The 25,338-nt window shown below is 48.0% G+C and overlaps 1 protein-coding gene across 1 annotated transcript in view; it reads left to right on the forward strand.

The window, feature by feature from the left end:
• The first annotated feature begins 6,844 nt into the window (after window positions 1-6,844).
• Window positions 6,845-25,338, forward strand: part of LOC308467638 (nuclear pore complex protein Nup214-like) — a 254,499-nt gene continuing 236,005 nt past the window's right edge. The window contains exons 1-2 of the mRNA XM_080989369.1: window positions 6,845-6,970; window positions 14,555-14,750. Of these exons, the coding sequence (XP_080845495.1) occupies window positions 6,929-6,970; window positions 14,555-14,750 (238 nt within the window). The 5' untranslated portion in view covers window positions 6,845-6,928. The remainder of the gene's footprint in view (window positions 6,971-14,554; window positions 14,751-25,338) is intronic.

The following is a 25,338-nucleotide window of genomic DNA, read 5'->3' on the forward strand; positions in this document are numbered from 1 at the left end:
TTTTTTTTACATGATATTTATTACTTTTTTAACATTTCCAACACAAACAAAAAAAGAGAAAAAAGAAAAAAACAAACAAAAAACAATGCAAATACAATACACAAACGCTACATGAACTAAAAAGAAAACAAATAAAAACAAGCAAAAACAGTTTAAAAACACCTCAAACATTTTCAATATCTTATATTTCATTCCCTTATTTCCAGCAACCTCCTCCCACCTCCCTTTTTGTATTCCACTTCTATTATTTGTTTCAGCAATTCCTTTCCATCTTACTCTGTTTTCTGTTCTATAATTATCTTAACACATTCTTGCCATACTTTTCCTTTAATTTTCTATTAATCTATTTATACCTGATTCCTTATGACATTTCTACTAAAGCCATATAATTTCATTCCAACATTTTTCTAACATTCCTTAATTTTACAATATCTCTATAAATGGTCTTAAAACTTTTTCCAATCTTCTTCCACCGACTCTTCACCCTGGTCTCGGATCTTGCCAGCCATTTCCGCCAATTTCATATAGTCCATCAATTTCATCTGCCATTGTCCAACGCTTCAATGTTTTCAAAAAGCAACCATTCTCTCAACCAGCAAAAAGCAGATGTTTCACAGCAAAATTTAAAGGTCTAGCAGGGCAGGTCCTCCTCCTTCTTTGGCATCCCTCAGTATCTTAAATTTACTCGAGGCTTCCTGCCCTGCCAAACAACTCTAGGAGCATCCCTCTGCTACCTCCTGAAACCCTCCATCCCATCCAAAGCTTGCAGTGTTTGAAACAAAAGCAACATCCCCAACAACACAGCTGCCCTCATCCCCACCACAATAACTCGGCCCAACAGTGACAACTTCTGATTTGTCCATATTTCCAAATCTCCCTTTTCTTCAATCCAGCATCCTTCACAGTTATCCTTAAGCAAATTCACATTTTTGGCAGTCATATTGACCCCCAAATACCTCTCTTTCTCAGCCAATGTTAGTATCGCCTCCTGAAACTCTGTCAAGCTTTCCTTTTCCAATTCAGATGTCAGCTTATGTTCATCAAGTTGTCTTTGTATGGATGGGATTCTCCTCTCCAGTTGTATTATTTTAGATTCAGCAGCAAGGATTTTCCCCCTAACTTCATCTGCAGTTTGCCATATCGAAGTAGATTCCTGTGTCAGTTTCTGAATTGGTATTCACCTTTTGTCCCAAGTTGTTTAAGCTTTCTGCAGTTGAATCAATTTCAATACTTGCAACATCCAATTTCACATTTCTCGCGTCTATTTTCTTGTGGAGTTGTTCCAGCGAATCGTTTATTTTCAATAATGCAGCCACTAAGGCCTCCTCTATCGACATCCCATCTGTTTTTTCCTTTCCGTTTGCCATAACACTTAAAAGATTCAAGGTCAATTCCAAAGTCCCACACTTTCTTATCTTGCAGCTGGAAAATCCCCTAGCCCAGCTCCTATCAAGTAAATTTCAAAAGCTTCCACTAGGGGAAAGTGAGTTATATTTGTATCGGTCAGTATGTCCTCTTTGAACACAGTTTCAATAATCCAAAATTAGTTTCAATTTTCAGTTACTTTCCTCCTTTTTAAGTGCAGACGAAGACAATGGAAACAATGTATCTCTCTTATGCTAGCTGTCACTGAACGTTCTATTCGCTGTCAATGAACCTTCCAAGGCACGTCGGTTTTACCGGCAGCCCGTTTCCAGGTTCGGAACGGTGGTATTTTAACTTCCTCACTCACTCCTGCAGGAATATACAATCCAAAACCTCCCCCCTCTTCTCCTGCTTCCAAGGGGGGTTTAATATTTTTTACTGATGAAAATTTAGTCCTTTACAATGGGCTTTCCAAGACTTTAGCTTGCAGCCTCTTTGCCTCAGTCTTATTTACAAAAAGGGGAGGTGGACTTCCTGTTTTGAACCTCCCCCGTTTCAGTGCCAAATTGAAACGTTTAGAAATCCAATTCTTCACTCTACTCACGGGTACTTGCTTTAAGATCAAATTGTCTACAGGAAAAAGACAGCGCTCTCCGGCAACAGCTATGCGGCTTCGCTTCGTGGAGGAAGCAGTCGATCTGAAGCACTGCGCCGCTCACCCCACATTGCTCCGGATCCCTGAAATCGGGTTTCCCCGTGAGTAGGGGAGGCGCAAAAGGTGCCCGCCGAATCCCACGTTCACAGGCTTCAACCGCCTGTGATTTTTAGTGGGTCTCCGCCTTCGCCGTGGCGGCCAGACCCGAATTTCCACGAGGCAAATTCCTCCCGGTCAGAGGAATTCAGCCATTGCCGGAGGTGCCAACCTGGAAGTTCTCGGGCTGTCCCTGAATAGGTTTGGCCCAACTCATAGTCATGGACATGCCTTAGACCTGGTGTTCACCTCTAGTGACGTGGGTGATCTGACACTAAGTAAAAGTGAAACAAAAGTAGTGCCATGGTCAGATCACTTCCTGGTGCAACTGGACTTCTCCGCGACCCTTCCCCTCTGCAGGGAGGTGGGACCAATTCAGATGGTCCGCCCCCACCACTTAATGGATCCAAATGGTTTCCAGAGAGTGGTAGGGGATGCTTTATCCCATGTTGATGGCCTTTCAGCTGATTCCCTGGTGGCCCGCTGGAATGCGGAGTTAACCAGGGCTATCGACTGTCTGGCTCCGAAGCGCCCTCTCCGATTGCATGGAGCCCGGACAGCCCCGTGGTTTTCTTCAGAGCTGAGGGCGATGAAACAATCGCTGAGACGGCTAGAGTGTCGGTGGCAGAAAACTCACTCCGAATCTGACCGGACACAGGTTAGAGCTCAACTTCGAGCCTACCAAGTGGCGATAGCAACGACGAAGAAGACTTTCTTCACCGCCTCTATTGCATCTGCAGAAAATAGTAGCAGGAGCCTCTTTCAGGTGGTCCGCAATTTAACAGAACCACCTTTACCACCTGGGCCTTGCAAAGACCCCAAGATCTCCTGCAACGATTTTGCAAAGTTCTTTGCAGGTAAAATCACTCATATTCGGAAGGAGCTAGACACCACCGTGGGAGCAGGGCTGGGGCGGGAGAGTGCTAGAGCTCTGTCTGGTCAAGTTGCATGGAATCAATTTCAATCCGTTACCCCAAGGATGTGGACAGGCTGCTGGGACGCATGAAACCAACCACCTGTCTCCTTGATCCTTGCCCATCCTGGCTAATAAAAGCAAGCCGGGAAGGGCTGGGCTCTGGGCTCTGCGGGGTGGTGAATGCTTCCCTCTGTGAGGGAACATTCCCAGATCCGCTGAAAGAGGCGGTCATTAAACCGCTTCTTAAAAAACCATCTTTAGACCCGGCCAGTATGGCCAACTATCGCCCAGTCTCAAATCTTCCATTCTTGGGCAAGGTGATTGAGTGCGTGGTTGCTGAACAACTCCAGGCACGCCTGGAGGATGCGGACCATTTGGATCCCTTCCATTCGGGATTCAGGCCTCATCATGGGACTGAAACTGCCTTGGTCGCGCTGGTTGATGATCTCTGGTGAGCTAGGGACAGAGATGAGAGTTGTTTCCTAGTTCTGCTGGATCTCTCAGCGGCCTTTGATACAATCGACCATAACATCCTTCTGGACCATCTAGAGGGGCTGGGAACTGGGGGCACTGTTATACAGTGGTTTCGCTCCCTCCTGGGCTGTGTTCAGAAAGTGGTGGGGGGGATGAGTGTTCAGACCCCTGGGCCCTCACTTGTGGGGTGCCTCAGGGTTCCGTCCTCTCCCCCATGCTTTTTAACATCTATATGAAGCCGCTGGGAGAGATCATCAGGGGGTATGGGCTGGGTGTCCATCAATATGCAGATGATACCCAGCTCTACCTCTCTTTCAAATCAGAACCAGTGAAGGCAGTGAAGGTCCTGTGTGAGTGCCTGGAGGCGGTTGGAGGATGGATGGCGGCTAATGGATTGAAGTTGAATAATAATAATAATAATAATTAATAATAATCTATTATTTATACCCCGCCCATCTTGCTGGGCCTCCCCAGGCACTCTGGGCGGCTTCCATAGAAACCCAAAATACAGTAAAATATCACACGTTAAAAACTTCCCTGAACAGGGCTGCCTTAAGATGTCTTCTGAATGTCAGGTAGTTGTTTATCGCTTTGACATCTGCTGGAAGGGCATTCCACAGGGCGGGCGCCACTACTGAGAAGGTCCTGTGTGAGTGCCTGGAGGCGGTTGGAGGATGGATGGCGGCTAATGGATTGAAGTTGAATCCTAACAAGATAGAAGTACTGTCTTTTGGGGACAGGGGGCGGGCTGGTGTGTAGGATTCCCTGGTCCTGAATAGGGTAACTGTGCCCCTGAAGGACCAAGTCCGCATCCTGGGAGTCATTTTGGACTCACAGCTGTTCATGGAGGCACAGGTCAATTCTGTATCCAGGGCAGCTGTCTACCAACTCCACCTGGTATGCAGGCTGAGACCCTACCTGCCCGCAGACTGTCTCACCAGAGTGGTGCATGCTCTAGTTATCTCCCGCTTGGACTACTGCAATGTGCTCTACGTGGGGCTACCTTTGAAGGTGACCCGGAAACTACAACTAATCCAGAATGCGGCAGCTAGACTGGTGACTGGCGGCGGCCGCCGAGACCACATAACACCGGTCTTGAAAGGCCTACATTGGCTCCCAGTACGTTTCCGAGCATAATTCAAAGTGCTGGTGTTGACCTTTAAAGCCCTAAATGGCCTCGGCCCAATATACCTGAAGGAGCGTCTCCACCCCTATCGTTCTGCCCCGACGCTGAGGTCTAGCGCCGAGGGCCTTCTGGCGGTTTCCTCATTGCGAGAAGCAAAGCTACAGGGAACCAGGCAGAGGGCCTTCTCGGTAGTGGCGCCCGCCCTGTGGAACGCCCTTCCATCAGATGTCAAAGCGATAAATAACTACCTGACATTCAGAAGACATCTTAAGGCAGCCCTGTTCAGGGAAGTTTTTAATGTGTGATATTTTTGTGTATTTTTGGTTTCTATGTAAGCCGCCCAGAGTGGCTGGGGAAACCCAGCCATATGGGCGGGGTACAAATAATAAATTATTATTATTATTATTATTATTATTATTATTATTATTACAATCTACAATAACCACCACTGCAGGTTTACAAGGAAGGCGACAGTCGACAGCTGAAATAGACCCAAATGTTGACCTGAAATAATTAATTGTTGGAATGAACAAGACCATAAATGATAAACTGAACTCAATGGATATTAAGATAGAACAAAATTCAAAACTAATAATGCATCTTTCAGGTCAGTTAAAAGTTGACCATCAAAAACAAGGAATTAGATAAATCAGTACAAGAATGTAAAGGCACGTCTAATAAGCAAGAGGAAATACCAATAAAATTCAAAATTCAAAATGAGAATAAAGAACTGAAAAAAGCAGGACCTAATAACAGATGAAATGACAGAATTAAAGAAAGCTCAGGAGGAGACATTGGACCATGTAGCCATTCTTGAAATACACCAAAGAGAACTTATACTGCATCTTTGAGGAGTACCAGAATCCAGGAAGAACACATCAAAAACAAAATACAGTGGTACCTCGGGTTACATACGCTTCAGGTTACAGACTCCACTAACCCAGAAATATTACCTCGGGTTAAGAACTTTGCTTCAGGATGAGAACAGAAATTGTGTGGTGGCAGCGCAGTGGCAGCTGGAGGCCCCATTAGCTAAAGTGGTACCTCAGGTTAAGAACAGTTTCAGATTAAGAAAGGACCTCCAGAACGAATTAAGTACGTAACCAGAGGTACCACTGTAATTCAAGAGTTGACGAAATGGTTGGGAGCCCAAGATGAAGAGTTGATAATGGACATTGATAAAAATCTTCAGAATCAGATCTGAAAGAATGAGAACGTACAAGGGTCCAGGAGATTGTTTGTTATTCCTCAACTCAAGGCTATTGAAAGATAAAATACTACAAAAAAGAAGTTAATGTAAATTACTAATTGATGAGAGGAATATATCAATTTTCAAGGAATTACTGGGTAAATGTCTACAGCACAACCTCATTCCATCTTTATTCAGAAGTCCCACTCCATTCAATGAAGCTTCATTTCCACATAAGTGCACAAAAGAGTGCAGCCTCAACTTCTATTTTTGAAAAAAAAACAGAGTTTGTTAAGGGTGCTGGGAACTGTAGCTCTGGGGGGTATATATGAAAAGAACAGTTCCCAGGACTCTTTAGGGGAAGAGTTATGTGCTTTAAATATATAGTGTGAATATGATATTGGAAGGAGTAGGAATTGCTATATTTTCTGCTATAATTTGTGGGTGTGGAGAGGTGAACGAAATCTTCACAGAAAATGTTGTAAGTTCCTCAAGGCAGGGACCTTGGAATACTCATTCGACTGCGCTATAACAACAACAGCCAAATCGTGGTTTCATAGCTTTCTATGGGCAGCTCTTCATTCCACCTTAGATATGAAGCTGACTTCTAAAGAGCCTCAGAAGTCCTGTCTGACCTGTGTGAGTCTATAGTCTAATTTCTTTCTCTAATTTCTTTTTCTATGGTTACTGTAAGGTAAGAAGGTTTGAAACCAGGCCTAATACGTCACCGGAATTGAGGTAACAGAACTGCATCACTTTCCGACCAGGCTATCGGTGCCTTAGCCCCAGCTCCCACGGGCCGGGCGCCTTCCCAAAACATGGTAATGGGCGCAAAGACTCGTGTTTGCTCTGCACCTAACTTCCCACCCGCTCTCGTTCTTGACATAGAGGCTTCGAGCAAAGGAACCAAGACGGCAGGTACACGCCTAGAATGTCGCCGGAAGTGCCCGTTGTGGGCTTCACCTGTTCCCCGAAAGCGGATGTTTCCCCTCCTTCGCTTCCCATCCTGGTTTATAAGAGGCAGGGAATGTGATTTGAGGTTGCGCACGCGAAGTCCTCCTGTCGTACCGGTTGGCTTCGTTGTAAGTCTTCATCCGAGGCTCTGTCATGGGGGACAACATGGATGTAATCCCTGAGAGGGAGATGAAGGTGAGTTGGAAGGGGGGGCAACCTGTTATGCACCTGTTATGTTAATATTGTATTTTACCCTGTTGTGTTTTTGCTGGCAGTACTTACGTTAAAATAAGTGGCCTACCTTACAGGGATGTTGTGAAAGTTCATAACGCTTAGAAAGCGTAGGTAATTTTAGTCTGTTTCAGTTTTTTAATTTTTGAAATTGTGTCTGTGTCAGGAAATTCAGAGCACGTTATGTAAACCAGCCTTGCATTTAAGCGCTATCCAGGAATGGGTAACATTTTTAAAATATATTTTTTTATTTATTTTCAATAATAATAGCTAGGTGTAGAATAATAAAAGAAAATGTCTTCAGCAGTACAGATACTAATGGAGAACTTATGTGGTCGTCCAAACAGGTGTCTTGTGGGATTGCAACTACTACCATCTCTGGCCTTGCATATTGGGGGCTGGTGGGAGTGGGAGCCCAGCAATACCTGCAGGACCAACCGGGGCTCCCTGCCATTGCTGCAGGTGACCAGAAATGGCATGAAGGTGAAGGAGTGGACCAGCCAAAGTGCCTCTCCTGCATGCCCAGCTTAGAAACCAAAACAGCTTTTAGAGGAGGGAAAGTTCCCTTCTTAGATGGCTTTGAAAGCAGACCAGGCTAATGCATCAGGTATCCATGGTGTCTGTTCTACCTCTACTGTCTGGAGTCATTATGTCTCATAATACCAGTTGCTGGAAACCACAGAAGAGAATAGTTGCTTTTGTGATCAAGTGCTGCTTACCAATTAACTCTTGGAGTATCTGGTTGGCCACTGTGAGAACAGGATGCTGGGCTAGATGGACTACTGGCCTGATCCAGCTTGTTTTATGTTCTTATACCCTTCACTTCCACTGGAAATACTGCACTCTGTTTCTCCTCTGCCCAGGCCCCAAGAGACTAGTAAAATAATTGGCAGGCTAGTAAGCTCTGTGGGTCTGTTTACAAGACAGCTATAAGTGTTTCATTATTGCAGCCTTGTAAAGAAGGCTGGATGTCAGGGAACTGCCATCAGCTCAGAGGCGAGAGGTAGAAGGGCAGTTGTGTTACAGGGAGCCTCCGAAGATCTTGCGAAGCAGTTCTTCCTCTGGCGAGGAGGGAAGCCCTGCCTCCAGTGGGGAACGGGCGCAGGGATCAGAAGATGCTAGGGAGAGCTCAACACCGAGTCTGAGCAAAGCAGAGGGGAGGCAAGTCCCCCTTTGCCAGCGCCCACTCTGCACAGTAGGTTTGGGCGCAGAGAGGGGAGGAGAAGGATGGGGATCACACGACTGTTATGCTGGGGAAGGTATAAGGACCGCCCACTCCCAGATTCTGCTAGCGACTGAGCAGACATGGACTTGCAACGCTCTGCACTGTAAATAGTTTTGTACAGATAATAAAGCCTGGAAAAGACAGGTTGGAGTCTTGCCTGTTTGCTCTCGAGCAACCACACCACCAACTGACAGCAATCTGGGTGTCTCTGAAGTTGCTTGGGGGTTAGCAGCAAAAAGGCAGCACGATGAGCAAGCCAGGGACAGGCACTGAGATGGAGCAGGAGAAAGCCACGAAAGCCCTGGTGGAGAGGAACAGAGACCTGGAGTCTCATGTCGCTACTCTCTCAGCCCGGTTGGAGGAGCGCCGAGCACAGCCAGGCAGGTCAGAGTTACTCCAATTGGGAGGAAGGTCCCAGCGCTTGTGAGCAAGTTTGGGGGGAAGCCTCAGGACTACAACACTTTTAGTACTGAGATACAATATGCGTTGGACTTGCAAGAAGGGGAGTTTGCTAGTGACAAGGAGAAAGTTGCTTTCGTAATTGGACACCTGGAAGGGGGTGCTCGGGAATGGGTGAGACCCCTCATAGCAGCGGGGAACGACGCCCTAAAGGACCTAGCAAAGTTTTATCAGGTGATGGACGCTATGTTCTCCAGTGAAGTGGAGGGGAATGTGACGCGACAGCAGTTGTTGGGTTTCCGGCAGGGATCTCTGACAGTCCGGAGTTATTGGTCGCGCTTTGCGATGCTAGTGCACAAGTTAAGCTGGGATTTAGATTCTGAACCCCTGCAAGCGCTTTTTGAGGCAGGCTTGAATCCAGAGGTGAAAGATGAATTGTCGAGAGGTCCTCGTCCACGCTCCATGGATGAGTTAATGAAAGCAGTGTTAGCCATTAGGGTTCGACAAGAGGCGCGCATGCAGGAGAGGCGGGAGACCAGAGGGGAGTGTTTCCATGGCAACCGCATTCCTGAGATGCCAGTGGGGCTTCCCACAGGCTGCCGCCAGCAGAACCTATGGAAATTGATGGAGCCCGCGTGTGGGAGTTTTCAAACGCCGACACTTTCAAGAAGAAAGAGGGAAGGGACTGGAAGTCAGCCAAGAAATGCTTCATCTGTCAGCGTCCTGGGCATTTCGCAAAGGCCTGTCCCCAGAGAAAAGCCTGGCAAGGCATGGTGGGGGCAGCAGGCAAGGAGGAGGAGGGAGACAAGCCTCAGGTGCAGGGAAACGACAGAGCCTTGCTGCAGACCAACAGGGGCAGCAGCCAGGCGGGCGACCAGTAGAAAAGCCCTGACCAGACCTTCCCAAGGCAGGCATAGCAGTTCAAGTGGTGCTGGAGCTTCCTAATGGGTATCCAGTAGAAGTGCAAGCGTTGTTGGATTCTGGGGCCTCTGCCAACTTTTTCAGTAGAGACTTCGCTTTAGAATACCAGCTGCACCTGTTGCCACTAGATTTCCCCTTGCAAATGACCACCATTGATGGGAGAGAGCTGCTGGGAGGGGAAGTCACGCACCAGACACCCCCGATGAGGATGAGAGTTTCCAGGTGTGTGGAAACCATTTAATTTCATGTGGCCACCTTGGCAGGACCCCCCCCCCCCATTATTCTGGGAATGAGTTGGTTGGTACTCCATGACCCGGTGGTGTCGTGGCATCAACGGTCCCTTACCTTTGGGTCGGCACACTGTGTGGAACACTGTGGGGGGGGGGGAGGAGCCATGGGTGGCTATGGCTAAGGTTGCTGGATCGACTCTGGAGGAAAGAGCGTTCCGGGACAATATGCGGATTTGAAGAAGGTGTTCAGTGAGAGGGAGGCTAACAGGCTGCCCCCCCGACCCTATGACTGCCACATCAATCTGGTCCCAGGGGCCAAGCTGCCAGTGGGTAAGCTGTATTCGATGTCCGACCAAGAGATGCAAGAGTTGAGGCAGTTTATTGACAAAAATTTAAAGAGGGGTTTCATAAGGGAATCCAAGGCAGTGGGGGGCAGTCCAGTGTTCTTTGTGGACAAGTGAGGGACAAACAAGCACCGTCTCGTCGTGGACTTCAGGGTCCTAAACAGTTTAACAGAACCCATGGCCTTCCCATTGCCTAGAATCGACGAAGTTTTGGCGCGAGTGAGGCAAGGGAAGTTTTTTACCAAGCTGGACCTCGGGAGTGTACAATCTGATTAGGGTACGGGAGGGAGACGAATGGAAGACAACCATGTTCACCCCCCTTGGGGTATTTGAATATCTCGTTATGCCGTTTGGATTACAAGCGGGCAGCGCATGCTTCCAAGCCTTTATGCACCACGTGTTGGGTCCCCTGCTGTACAAGAATTGCGTGGCCTTTTTGGATGACGTTTTAATCTATTCGGAAGACGAAGTGCAGCACGTGAGCAACGCCAGGCAAGTGTTGGAGAGATTGAAGGAGCATCAGTTGTGGGCCAAGCTGGAGAAGTGTCAATTCCATGCTCGGGAGGTTGAGTTCCTGGGGTACCGGCTGTCGGACAAGGGGCTGGCCATGGATCCAGAGAAGGTGAAGGCAGTGCTGGACTGGAAGAGCCCCAAGACAAAGAAGGATGTGCAACGGTTCCTGGGCTTCAGCAACTTCTACAGAAAGTTTATCAAGAACTTTGCACACTTGACAGCACCAATAACTGATTGTCTCAGTGGTAAGAAGAAGTTTCCGTGGACAAGGGAAGCGCAGCAGGCCTTTGAAAGTTTAAAAAAGGCCTTCGCATCTGAGGAGCAGCTCCTGCACGTTGATCCTGGGAAGCCTTTGAGGGTGGAGACGAACACTTCATACCGAGCCATCGGAGCAGTGCTGTTGCAGCAAGGTCCAGGGGAGGATTGGAGGCCTTATGCCTTTTTCTCCAGGAAACTGAACAAATCGGAGCAAAATTTACACTATTTATGACAAGGAATTGCTAGCCATTTATGCGGCTTTAAAGCAGTGGAGACAATTTTTGATCGGGGCGCAGCACCAGATCCAGGTACGAACGGACCACAAAAACCTGGAATACTGGCACACAGCGCGCGTGCTCAACCAGAGACAGGTCAAGTGGGCGGAGGCTTTTTCTCAGTATAACTTTAAGATACAATACGTCTCTGGGGGGGCAAAACGTGAGAGTGGACACACTTTCCAGGAAGCCAGAGTACATGGAAGAGGAAGGGCCGCCTGTGGCCAGGCAAATGTTCCAAGAGGACAAATGGTCGTGTGGGGGAGCACTGACAGGGGAGGTGGAACTGGCTGGGCTCACCAGACAAGATGAGTTTGCTCAAACTAAAATTAGGGAACTTAGAGATGGTCAGGGAGCAAATTGGGGTTTTGAGGAGAAAGGAGGGCTCTTGTTCTACAAAGGGGCACTGTATGTACCGGGAGAGCCATTGAGGGCCAAAATCCTCAGACAGCTCCATGACAACCCCACAGCTGGGCATTTTGGGCAACATAAGACCATGTTGCTAGTCACCAGGCAGTTCTGGTGGCCCAAGGGAAGGGAAGATGTACGGGAATATGTCCAAGGGTGTGACAGGTGTCAGAGGGTCAAAGGAGAAAGAGCAGTACCGGCGGGGTTACTGGAACCCTTAGCAACACCGGGGAGACCCTGGGAGGTGGTGTCCATAGATTTCATGACGGATCTGCCCAGGTCAAGAGGTAAGACGGCGGTGATGGTGGTGGTCGATCTGCTGACCAAAATGTGTCACTTTGTGGCATGTTCCCATGCGATGACAGCCGAGGAAACTGCCAAGCTGTTCGTGGATCACGTCTTTCAACTGTATGGGGCCCCATTGAGGGTCGTCTCCAATCGCGGAAGACAATTCACCTCGCGGTTCTGGCGTAAACCCATGAGCTTGTTGCAGGTAGAGGTGAGCTTCTCGATGGCAAGACACCCAGAAACCAACGGGCAGGCCGAGAGAGCTAACACCATATTGCAGCAGTACCTACGCTGCTATGTCAGTCAGAGGCAGAATGATTGGGTGGAGAAATTAGCGCTGGCTGAGTTTGCATACAATAATGCTAAACGTGTGTCCACGGGGATGAGCCCCTTTATGGCCAACTACGGGTGTCACCCCAGAGCCTCCCCAGGACGGGGAGAGGAGGAATGGAGTGTTCCAGCTGTAGAGCAGTTTGCAGAAGAGATGGAGGCTTTGCACCAGCAGCTCCAATTGAACCTGGAGAGGGCCAAAGAGGTATATAAAAAGCAGGCAGACAGGCATCGCAGGCCAGGGGAGGTCATACGGGTGGGGGACAGAGTGTGGTTGTCATCCCAGGGGTTGCCCTTAAGAGGGGGTTGCAAAAAACTGCAGCCTAGACGGCTGGGACCCTTTGAGGTAATTCATCAGGTCAACCCAGTGACGTTCAGGCTAAAATTGCCGGACAGCATGAGAATACATCCGGTGTTTCATAGGTCCTTGCTTTCGCCTTACAGGGAGGGGCACGGCTTCCCAGGAAGGGAGGAAGGGGTGTTCACCCATCCACGCGTAGAGGAGAGGGAACGCTGTAATTAAGTGATGGAAATACTTGACTCCAGGTGGAAGGGGCACCAGCTAGAGTACTTGATTGCCTGGGAGGGGGAGCCCAGTTCAGAAAACGCGTGGGTTCCCGCAGACTCCATCACGGAGGAGTATCTGGTGGAGGAATTCCATGCTCTTTTCCCACACAAGCCAAAACCCCAGGGAAGGTTCTTGGAGGAAGTGTTTGGACCCACAGAGGACGAGGTGGACTTCGTAGGCTTCCCATCCTCAGCGGAGGAGGAGGGACTACGGGATGAAGTCGTGGAGATGTCTGAGGGGGAGGAACCTGACTGAGAGTTCCCACCGGTGAGGGGGAACACAGGAGAATGGGAAGCGGTTTTTGAATCCACTGAGGAAGACTATTCTTTCCGGGGTTTCCCCCCCTCTCCTACCAACGCCCAGGAGGGGGATGCTGTTAGAGACCCCCCCAGCAGGGAGGGGGGTCTTGGGGGGGTGGATGTCAGGGAACTGCCATCAGGTCGGAGGCGAGAGGTGGAAGGGCAGTTGTGTTATAGGGAGCCTCCTAAGATCTTGCGAAGCAGTTCTTCCTCTGGTGAGGAGGGAAGCCCTGCCTCCAGTGGGGAAGGGGCGCAGGGATCAGAAGATGCTAGGGAGAGCCTCAACACCAAGCCTGAGCAAAGCAGAGGGGAGGCAAGTCCCCCTTTGCCAGCGCCCACTCTGCACAGTAGGTTTGGGCGCAGAGAGGGGAGGAGAAGGATGGGGGCCACACGACTGTTATGCTGGGGAAGGTATAAGGACCGCCCACTCCCAGATTCTGCTAGCGACTGAGCAGACATGGACTTGCAACGCTCTGCACTGTAAATAGTTTTGTACAGATAATAAAGCCTGGAAAAGACAGGTTGGAGTCTTGCCTGTTTGCTCTCGAGCAACCACACCAGCACCTGACACCATAGAAATTTGTTCAGGTATTGATTTCGTTTCCACACACCCCAGTATATTTCTTCTGTGCTATAGGTTGCTCTGAGTGCTCTACCAAGAGAAGATTGGAGCAATGTCTAAGACAGCCTTGTAAAAGAGCTTCCAAAAGTTACTAGCCTGATGTTGCTTTTAGTTGGCATGGTAAGAGGCTAGTGGCCTCCATTTATGTGCTAACTGCAGCATTGGGGAAAGCCCTTCATCTTTAGCTATTATCTGATTTTGACAAAACACAGCCTATAGTGAGGAAATTTAAACCACAGGATAAAGCTTTAAAACTGAAACAGTCAATATAAAACAGAAATCTAGAATTTTGAACAGTTTATCATCACAAACTAAAGGGCTAGGTATTTTCTAAGTTTGCTAAATCAGGTGCATGAGCAAAAACAAGGAACCATTCAGTGGACTGTGTTATCTTTTCAGACATGATGCTAAACTATGAATTGACACTGGGACTCAAATGCACTCCCCTTCCCTCTTCCTTTACTGTGATGTAAGAAGGAAAGTGGACACTTCCTCCTTTAAACTAATCAGAGTTTCCTGTTGTGTTCGAACATGGAGGGGGGGGCTGTTAATTTAAGCTATGGTTAATTCAAACAAGCCAGGTTCAAATCATAATTTATGATCCCTAGCTGGCTTGAACTAACCACAGTTTCCCAAACTTTAGATGTAACAAAGAGCTCCAGTTAGATTCAAAGCAAGTAGATGCTTCCAGTCTCCTTTTAGTAGCTGGTTCACTGAGGAATGGGGAGCAAATAAGTCTGAGAATCATTTGTGTAATTAAATGTGATTAAATAATCAAGGTTTTGGTTGAGTTCTGTGGTGTATTTGAATAAACCGATGCATTTAGATTTAGCCTGCACAGATTTTTTAATCTATGAATGTGCCACAGGATTTTAAGTTCAGAGCATTGAAGAAAGTACGAATCTTTGATGCTCCTGATGAACTCCCCAAAGAGCGTTCCAGTCTTCTTGCTGTATCCAACAAATATGGATTACTGTTTGCTGGCTGTGCAGCTGGACTGCAGATCTTCAAGACAAAAAACCTTCTAATGCAGATTCCAGTGGGGGATTCTCCTAATAAAATAGGTAAGTTTTTTCTCTTTCCTCACCCTCATCCCCAGCCTTCCTTAATTTTTATCTATAGAGCTGTATTTTTTAGCATTAAGCATAAACTCACTTGTTCTGCTTTGAATACCCATCATAAGCTTTGGGGTGGCAAGTATCCTTTGCAAATTATAGGGCTGGGATTTTTTTACCTATTTGGGCTCATGTAGCATAGTGGATAAGGGACAGCTAAACATCTGGAAGTCTGCATTCAACTGTTGCCTCATTCATTAACTTGGTTGCCCTAAGTAAGTCTCCATTTTCTTTTTTTCATTTTTTCCCTTTTGGATTTTTACAATTTTATATTCAGTCAAACAGCACAATATAACATTGGTCATATATAAGAAAAAGTACCATCCCCTCTGTGACTTCCCTCAACTTCCCCTTCTGGTTCTTTAAATATTTACTGCTTGTTGTTGTTGTTTAGTCGTTTAGTCGTGTCCGACTCTTCGTGACCCCATGGACCAGAGCACGCCAGACACTCCTGTCTTCCACTGCCTCCCGCAGTTTGTTCAAACTCATGCTGGTAGCTTTGAGAACACTATCCAACCATCTCGTCCTCTGTCGTCCCCTTCTCCTTGTGCCCTCCATCTTTCCCAACATCAGGTTCTTTTCCAGGGAGTCTTCTCTTCTCATGAGGTGGCCAAAGTATTGGAGCCTCAGCTTCACGATCTGTCCTTCCAGTGAGCACTCAGGGCTGATTTCCTTCAGAATGGGGAGGTTTGATCTTCTTGCAGTCCATGGGACTCACTAGAGTCTCCTCCAGCACCATAATTCAAAAGCATCAATTCTTCGGCGATCAGCCTTCTTTATGGTCCAGCTCTCACTTCCATACATCACTACTGGGAAAACCATGGCTTTAACTATACGGAACATTGTTGGCAAGGTGATGTCTCTGCTTTTTAAGATGCTGTCTAGGTTTGTCATTGCTTTTCTCCCAAGAAGCAGGGGTCTTTTAATTTCGTGGCTGCTGTCACCATCTGCAGTGATCATGGAGCCCAAGAAAGTAAAATCTCTCACTGCCTCCATTTCTTCCCCTTCTATTTGCCAGGAGGTGATGGGACCAGTGGCCGTGATCTTCGTTTTTTTGCTGTTGAGCTTCAGACCATATTTTGCGCTCTCCTCTTTCACCCTCATTAAAAGGTTCTTTAATTCCTCCTCACTTTCTGCCCTCAATGTTCTGTCATCTGCATATCTGAGGTTGTTGATATTTCTTCCGGCAATCTTAATTCTGGCTAGGGATTCATCCAGCCCAGCCTTTCGCATGATGAATTCTGCATATACCGGTAAGTTAAATAAGCAGGGAGACAATATACAGCCTTGTCGTACTCCTTTCCCAATTTTGAACCAATCAGTTGTTCCATATCCAGTTCTAACTGTAGCTTCTTGTCCCACATAGAGATTTCTCGGGAGACAGATGAGGTGATCAGGCACTCCCATTTCTTTAAGAACTTGCCATAGTTTGCTGTGGTCGACACAGTCAAAGGCTTTTACATAGTCAATGAAGCAGAAGTAGATGTCTTTCTGGAACTCTCTAGCTTTCTCCATAATCCAGTGCATGTTTGCAATTTGGTCTCTGGTTCCTCTGCCTCTTCTAAATCCAGCTTGCACTTCTGGGAGTTCTTGGTCCACATACTGCTTGAGCCTACCTTGTAGAATTTTAAGCATAACCTTGCTAGCGTGTGCAATGAGTGCAATTGTGCGGTAGTTGGAGCATTCTTTGGCACTGCCCTTCTTTGGGATTGGGATGTAGACTGATCTTCTCAATCCTCTGGCCACTGGCCACGGCAAGGCAGTGATCCCCCTTCATGGATCACTGCCTTGCCGTGGCGAAGAGGCTTGAATAACTCACAGAAGCTATGAACTATGCCGAGCAGGGCACCCAAGATGGACAGGTCATAGTGGAGAGTTTTGACCAAACGTGATCCTGGAGCAGGAACCGGCAAGCCACTCCAGTATCCCTGCCAAGAAAACTCCATGGACAAAGACAACAGGCATTTACTGCTACTAATTATTATCTTATTTTTATAATTTTATACCTTAATACTCTTATTTTCTTATCAGTTTTATACCAAATTTTCCTTCATGATTACATCTTACAGTCAATTTCATTCCATGTTGTCCTTACTTAACCTTTGATCTTTTCTTACTTGTAAGTGTTTAATCAAACACTGCTAGTGAGTCCGTATCTTTACAGTATTTCTGTAAATACAACACAAAAGGTTCCCAGTCTTTTTAAAATTCTGCATTATCATTGTCTCTTATTCTTTCCATTAGTTTCGCCATTTCTGCATATTCCATAAGGTTGACTTGCCATTCTTCTTTCATTGGTATCTTGTCGTCCTTCCATTTTTGGGCTAGTAGTATCCAAGCCGCCGTTGTAGCATACATAAACAACTTCTTCTGCTTTTTTGGTAGTTCCTGTCCTATTATACCCAACAGAAAAGCTTCTGGTTTTTTAACAAAGGTTATTTTAAACATCTTCTTCAGTTCATTATGTATCATTTGTGTCAGGGAACTGCCATCAGTGCCGGAGGGAGAGAGCAAAAGCCAGAGGGATTCCAGAGAGCGTCCAGGGATCGGGAGAAGCAGCCCATCTTCTGGGGAAGAGAATCAGCGTAGCACCAGTGGAGAAGGGGGGCAGATGGGGGAAGTGGCGAGGCGGTCCCATGACTCCTTGCCTGGGACCAGCGGGGAGAGTAGGGGTCCTCCGTTGCCCACGCCCTCCTTGCGCAGAAGGCTTTTGCGCAGAGTAGGAGGAGACTAGGCGTCAAAGAGCTTCTTTGCTGGAAGAAGTTTAAGAAACGCCCACTGACGGATTCTGCCAGCGATTGAGTCAGCCACGGGTGAGTGGCTGTCCGGACAGAAAAGGTTCCCTTTGGCAACCCAGCCAGGTGTTTGCATCCAGCTGGGGAGATAAGCACCGGCTTACGCACGAGCAACCCCTAGAGTCATTACAGCAATCTGTCAGTCCCTGACGTTGCTTGTGCGCAGCCCCGGGGAGGCAGCACGATGAGCCAAACAGGGCCGGCTGGAGAGACAGAGCAAGAAGCCATGGTGCGAGGTCTGGTCAAGAGGAACCGAGACCTGGAGGCACATGTCGCTACCCTGTCAGCGCGGCTGGAGGAGAGGTGGGCTCAGGATGCACAGGTCAGAGCCACCCCGATAGGGAGGAAGGTCCCGGGGCTGGTAAACAAGTTTGGTGGAAAGCCCCAAGACTACAATGCTTTCTGAACAGAAATTCAATACGCTTTGGAATTGCAGAAAAATGACTTTGCTGATGACGGGGAGAGGGTGGCTTACATTGTTGGACATCTGCAGGATGGGGCGCGCAAATGGATCAGGCCCTTAATGGGAATGATGCATTGAAAGATCTTAAGAAATTCTACTAGGCAATGGACGCGATGTTCTCCAGCGCGGTTGAGCAAAGCGTGACACGGAGGGAGCTGATGGGGTGCAAGCAGGGAAGCCTGTCCGTCAGAAACTACTGGTCGCGTTTTGCGATGTTAGTCCACAAGCTTGGGTGGGGTCTGGACTCTGAACCAGTACAAATGCTGTTTGAGGCAGGTTTGGACCCCGAAGTGAAAGACGAGTTGTCCAGAGCGCCCCGCCCGCGGTCGATGGATGAACTCACCAAGACTGTTCTTGCGATCGGTGTACGCCAGGAAGCGCGGGCTCAGGAGAAGCGGGAGATAAGGGCGGAATGTTTCCATGGCAACTGCATTCCTGAGATGCCGAGGGAGCCTTCCCAGGCGGCAGAATCGATGGAAATTGATGGAGCGCGCGCAAAGTTTCAAACACTAGTGAAGGCTGGAAAAGGGAGGGGAAGGAGTGGAAAACTACCAAGAAGTGTTTCCTCTGTCAGCGGCCAGGACATTTTGCAAAGGTCTGTCCTCAACGAAAGGCCTGGCAAGGCATGATGGGGGCTGCAGGCCATGACGAGAAGGGGGAGGAAGGGCCGGTGCAGGGAAACGAGAAAGCCTGGCTGCCAACCAGCAGGGGCAGCAGCCAGGCCAGCAACCAATAGAAGTGCCCCAGCCTGACCCTCCCAAGGCAGCTATAGCCATAGAAGTGGTGCTAGAACTCCCAAATGGGCACCCAGTCAAAGTGGAGGGGCTGCTGGATTCTGGCAGCTCGTGTAATTTCTTCAGCAGAGACTTCACTCTGGAGACCAGCTCCGCCTCTTGCCACTAGATTTTCCCTTGCAGGTGACCACCATCGATGGCAGGGAACTACTGGGAGGGGAAGTGACACACCAGACACTGCCAATGCAGATGAGTGTTTCCAGGCACACGGAAACCATTGCCTTTCACGTGGCCACGCTGGCAGGACCCCCAATAATAGTGGGAATGAGCTGGCTGGCAATACATGACCCAGTGGTGTCATGGCATCAGCGGTCGCTCACCTTTGGGTCAGCTTACTGCTTAGAACACTGTCTGGGAGGGAAGGAACCAATAATGACTGTGGCTGGGGTGGCCCTGGAGGAAAAAGGGCAGGTGCCACCACAATATGCTGATTTGAAGGAGGTCTTCAGCGAGAGGGAGGCAGACAGACTGCCCCCCCACAGGCCATTTGACTGCCAAATCAACCTGCTTCCAGGGGCTCAGTTACCGGTGGGTAAGCTGTATGCCATGTCCGACCGGGAGATGCAGGAGTTGAGGCAGTTTATTGACAAGAACCTGAAGAGAGGTTTCATAAGGGAATCAAAGGCGGTGGGGGGGGGGAGTCCAGTGTTCTTTGTGGACAAAAAAGAGACTAACCAGCCCAGATTAGTCGTGGATTACAGGGCCGTAAACCTGGTGTCAGAACCCGTGACTTTCCCAATGCCCAGGATTGACGATATTTTGACACGTGTGAGGCAGGGGAAGATTTTTACCAAGCTGGACCTCAGGGGAACATACAATCTGATTAGGATAAGGGAGGGGGACGAATGGAAAACGACCATGTTCACCCCCCGGGGGCTTTTGAGTACTTTGTTATGCCATTTGGATTACAATCGGGGTCGGCCTGCTTTCAAGCCTTCATGCACCATGTGTTGGGGCCCCTGCTGTACAAGAATTGCGAAGCCTTTTTGGATGACGTCTTAATCTATTCGGACAATGAATTGCAACACGTCAGAGACGTCAGGGAGGTGCTACAGAGATTGAAGAAGCATCAGTTGTGGGTCAAGCTGGAAAAATGCCAATTCCACCCCAGGGAGGTCGAGTTCCTGGGGTACAGGTTGTCAGACAAAGGACTGGCCATGGATCCAGGCAAGGTGAAGGCAGTGCTGGAATGGAAGGCCCCCCAAAACAGAAAGGATGTGCAGACTTCCGGGTTGGCGCCTCTGGCAATGGCGGATTTCCTCCGATCGGAAGGAATCCGCTCCGTGGAAAACAGGGTCTGAACCGCCACGGCGAGGCGGAGACCCATCAAAAACCACAGGCGGGAGATGCCTGTGGATGTGGGATTCGGCTGGCACCTTTGCGCCCCCCCCCCACTCGCGGGGAAACCCGGTTTTCGGGGATCCGGAGCGACGTGGGGTGAGTGGCGCGGTGCTTTGAATCGACTGCTTCTTTAACGGAGTGAAGCCGCATTGCTGTTGCCGGAGAGCGCTGGCTTTTTCCTGTGGACAATTGGATTTTAAACAACTGCCCGTGAGTAGAACGGAAAATTGGATTAAGAAATTTTTTAATTTGGCACTGAAACGGGAAGGTCTAAACAGGAAGTCCGCCTTCCGCTTTTTGTAGATAGGTTGAAGCAAAGACACGGCAAGCTAAAGTTTAGAAAGTCATCTGTAAAGGACCAAAATTTCATCATTTAAAATTATTGAACCCCCCTTGGAAGCAGGAGAAGAGGGGGGAACCTTTTTTAGACTGTTTAAACCTGCAGAAGAGAGAGTAAAGAAAGGCAATTTTCCACCGTCTTGAACCTGGGAGCGGGGTGTCAGGACAGACGTTCTGGGGAAGTTCATTGATTATGGACAAACGTTTTTGACAGATAGTTAAAAGAAGAGAAACATATTGACTCCATTGTTCCCCTTCGCATTTAAAAGGAACAAAATATTGACAAAATATCCGAAAAAGGAAAACTTTGTTGCTAGATCTTTTTTTTTTTTTTTTTTAAAAGGATGGATACAAAAAGAAATTGTTTCCCCTAGAGGGAGCTTGTGAAACTGTTATTAAAACCGAACTGGGGAGCTTTGCAGCTGTAAAAGATTAAGATCGTGGGACCAGACTTCGACCTTGAACAAGAATGTACTCGGAGGCTCTGGTGCTTGCCTTTTGCAAGACAAGTGCTTTATTGGAACAGTTACATGAGAAGATGGATTTGATGACTGTTGCGATCGGAAATTTTAGACAGACAGTGGGTTCCTATATAGAACCCACTCAGGAATTAATCCAGGAATGTGCTTTGACAGATGAGATGAAGGAGGAGGCTGTTGCTGGACCCCGGGTGGCAGAGATGGAGGGAGCTGTGGCCCAGCAGGAACATGAGTTGTTGGATTTGACGTATGAACCTGGAAAAAGTCAGATTTGGAGAGATGGAGTTCTGTTTGGCTTGGAGATGGGGGGCTGGATGGACCCCCCTATGCAGGGATGTTTTGATTTTTCAAGTCTGGCTTTGGGCTGGGGGGAGCTCGGAGTTGTGGGGGCCCTTAACTTTGGAGGGGCCTTGAAACATGCCTTCAAACACCACATGGATTTCGGTGTTGACTATGGAAAAGGGGCTGACTTGTCGAGAAGGGCCAAAAATATAGTCAAGCTGGAGTCTCCCCGAGTGAAAGGAGCAGAAGACAAAGTAAAGTACAGGTATAAATATGAAGAAGACCTGCGGAAGGGACATGGAAGAGACTTAAGAGCCTCGGACATAAGGTCACCAGGTTGATGGACTGGATGGATGGGATAGAAAGGACTGACAAAACCCGAGACCAGGAAGAAGAGACGATGGATGAAGATTGGAAGAAAGTTTTAAAAATTCATTTAGAAAAGTATTGTAAAATTAATGAGTATTAGAAAAATGTTGGAATGAAATTATTGGGCTTTAGCAGAAATGTTAAAAAGAATTATGTAAGAATATGTAATGGTTAAGAGAATTTGGTATAAATAAGATTTAAGTTTTAAGTTTTAGGACTTTTTATGGTAAGATAAGGTTAAAATAGATTAAGGTAATTTAATGACAGAATATTGTGAAAGATGGAAAGGATTTGCTGAGATAATTAATAACTAGAATACAAAAAAGGGAGGTGTGAGGAGGTCGATGAAATAAGGTAATGACAGTTAAGGATCTGGGAATATTGGATTTGTTTTTAAAGTTTTTGTTTATTTTTGCTTTTTGATTTTGATGTATTGTGTGTTTTGTTTTTTGTTTTTGACTTTGGTTTTTATTGATTTGTATTGTTTAATTGTTACTTTTATCTACTTTTTTCTTTCCTTTTTTCCCTCTTGGTTTTTCCTTCTGATTTCTTTGTAACCTTAAAATTCTCAATAAATATCATTTAAAAAAAAAACAACAGAAAGGATGTTCAGAGGTTCCTAGGCTTCAGCAACTTCTACAGGAAGTTCATAAAGAACTTCGCTCACTTGACAGCGCCCATAACGGATTGTCTTGGTAGCATAAAGAAGTTCGCATGGACAGAGGATGCGCAGCAATCCTTTGAAAAACTGAAGAAGGCGTTCGCCGCGGAAGAGCAGCTCCTGCACGTGGATCCGGAGAAGCCCATGAGACTGGAGACGGACGCGTCCGACCGCGCGATTGGAGCGGTACTTTTGCAACCCGGGTCCAAGGAGAACTGGAGACAGTGTGCCTTTTTCTCTAGGAAGCTGAGCAAGTCGGAGCAAAACTACACGGTGTATGACCGAGAACTGCTTGCGATCTATGCGGCATTTCGGCAATGGAGACATCTTTTGATAGGGGCGCGGCACAAGATCCAGGTCCGAACTGACCACAAGAACTTGGAATACTGGCGGACCGCGCGAGTGCTCAACCAGAGACAGATCAGATGGTCTCAGGAGTTCGCCAAGTTTTTCTTCGAGATACGATATGTGCCGGGAGGGGAAAACGTGAGGGCAGATGCTCTCTCTCGGAAACCGGAGTACATGGAAGGAGAGAGGCCACCAGAGACCAGGAACGTGTTCCCCGAGGACCGGTGGGTGTGTGGAGGAGCGTTGGTAGGGAAACGAGAACTAGCAGGGCTCACCAGAGACGATGAGTTTGCTCAGACGAAAATCAGGGAGCTCAGGGACGGAAAGTAAGACAATGGAGGGTTTGAGGAAAAGGAAGGAATACTGTACTACAAGGGGGCGCTGTATGTATCAGGAGAGACTTTGAGGGGGAAGGTACTTAGCTCCATGACAACCCAACAGCTGGGCACTTTGGACAGCACAAGACCATGCTACTTGTCACCAGGCAGTTCTGGTGGCCAAAGGTGAGGGAAGACGTAAGAGAATATGTACGAGGGTGCGACCGATGCCAGAGGGCAAAGGGGGAAAGGGCCGCCCCCGCGGGGCTACTGGAACCCTTGCCTACACTGGAAAGGCCCTGGGAGGTGGTGTCCATTGATTTTATGACAGATCTGCCCAAGTCAAGGGGAAAGACAGCGGTCATGGTAGTGGTCAATCTACTGACTAAAATGTGCCATTTCGTAGCTTGCTCGCATGCAGTATCGGCAGAGGAGACAGCCAGGCTGTTTGTGGATCACATTTTTAGACTGCATGGGGCCCCACTGAGGATAATCTCGGATCGCGGGAAACAATTTACCTCCCGGTTCTGGCGGAGTCTCATGAGCTTGCTACAGGTCGAGGTGAGCTTCTCAACGGCGAGGCACCCAGAAACCAACGGACAGGCCGAAAGAGCGAACGGTATACTCCAGCAGTACCTACGCTGCTATGTCAGCTAGAGGAAGAACAATTGGGTAGAGAAATTAGCTTTGGCTGAATTTGCGTACAATAACGCTGAACACGTGTCTACGGGAATGAGCCCTTTCATGGCCAATTACAGGTGTCACCCTAGGGCCGTCCCGGTGCGGGCGGAGGAAGGATGGAGTGTACCGGTGGCTGAGCAATTTGTGGAGGAAATGGAGGCCTTACACCAGCAACTCAGGCTGAACTTGGAGCGGGCCAAGGAAGTTTACAAGAGGCAGGCAGACAGGCACCGTCGGGAGGGGGAGGCCATACGGGTGGGAGACCGGGTGTGGTTGTCATCCCAAGGGTTGCCCCTAAAGGGAGGGTGCAAGAAGTTGCAGCCTAGGCGGCTGGGGCCGTTTGAGGTAATACAGCAGGTTAACCCAGTGGCATTTAAACTCAAGTTGCCTGACAGCATGAAGATACATCCGGTGTTCCATAGGTCCCTACTTTCACATTACAGGGAGGGGCGGGAATTCCCAGGACGGGAGGGAGGGGTTACCACCCACCCGCGGGTAGAGGAGAGGGAACACTGTAACGAAGCTACGGAAATACTCGATTCGAGGTGGCAAGGTCGCCAGGTAGAGTACTTGGTAGCCTGGGAGGGGGAACCTAGGTCTGAAAACACTTGGGTCCCTGCAGAATCAATCACTGACGCGTATCTGGTGGAAGAGTTTCATGGTTTGTTCCCGGGTAAGCCCAAACCATTAGCTAGATTCTGGGAGGAACAATTTGGACCCACAGACGACGAAAGGGACTTTGTAGGTTTTCCTGCCTCCGAAGAGGAGGGAGGGGAGGTGTCCGAGGGAGCATAAGGTCAAACAGATTCCTCACTGGCCTTGCAGACAACTTCATTGTCCAGAAAGTGGGAGAAGCAACAAGAGGAACAGCCATTTTAGATCTGGTCCTAACCAATGTTGATGACTTGGTTAGTGGGGTAGAAGTGGAAGTATCATTAGGCGCGAGTGATCATGCTCTTCTGAAGTTTACTATACAGCGGAAAGGAGCAGCCAAGCATACTAGGACTCAATTTCTTGACTTTAAGAAAGCTGACTTCATAAAACTTAGGGAAGTGCTGGGTGAGTTCCCATGGACAGTAATACTAAAAGGAAAGGGAGTTCATGATGGCTGGGAGTTTGTTAAGAGGGAGATACTAAAAGCACAACGTCAGGCAATACCAATGAGACAGAAACATGGAAGGTGCCTAAAGAAGCCAGGGTGGCTATCTAAAGAACTTTTAACTGAGTTAAGATTAAAAAAGGATGTGTACAAAAAATGGAAAAGGGGGGAAACCACCAAAGAGGAATTCAAACAAATAGCCAGCATGTGTAGACACAAAGTCAGAAAAGCTAAAGCACAGAATGAACTCAGGCTTGCTAGAGAGGTTAAAAGCAACAAAAAAGGCTTTTATGGGTATGTTCGTAGCAAAAGGAAGAACAAAGAAACAGTGGGGTCACTCAGAGGAGAAGATGGTGAAATGCAAACAGGGGACACAGAAAGAGCTGAACTCCTCAATGCCTTCTTTGCCTCAGTCTTCTCCGATAAAGAAAACAATGCCCTACCTGAAGAATTTGGAGCAAATGATTCAGCAAAGGAAACACAGCCTAGAATAACTAAGGAGATAGTACAAGAATACTTGGCTAGTTTAGATGTATTCAAGTCTCCAGGGCCAGATGAACTGCATCCAA

This window comes from Podarcis pityusensis, assembly GCF_964106645.2.
Source record: "Podarcis pityusensis genome assembly, chromosome: W".
In the NCBI taxonomy this organism is placed as follows: Eukaryota; Metazoa; Chordata; class Lepidosauria; order Squamata; family Lacertidae; genus Podarcis; species Podarcis pityusensis.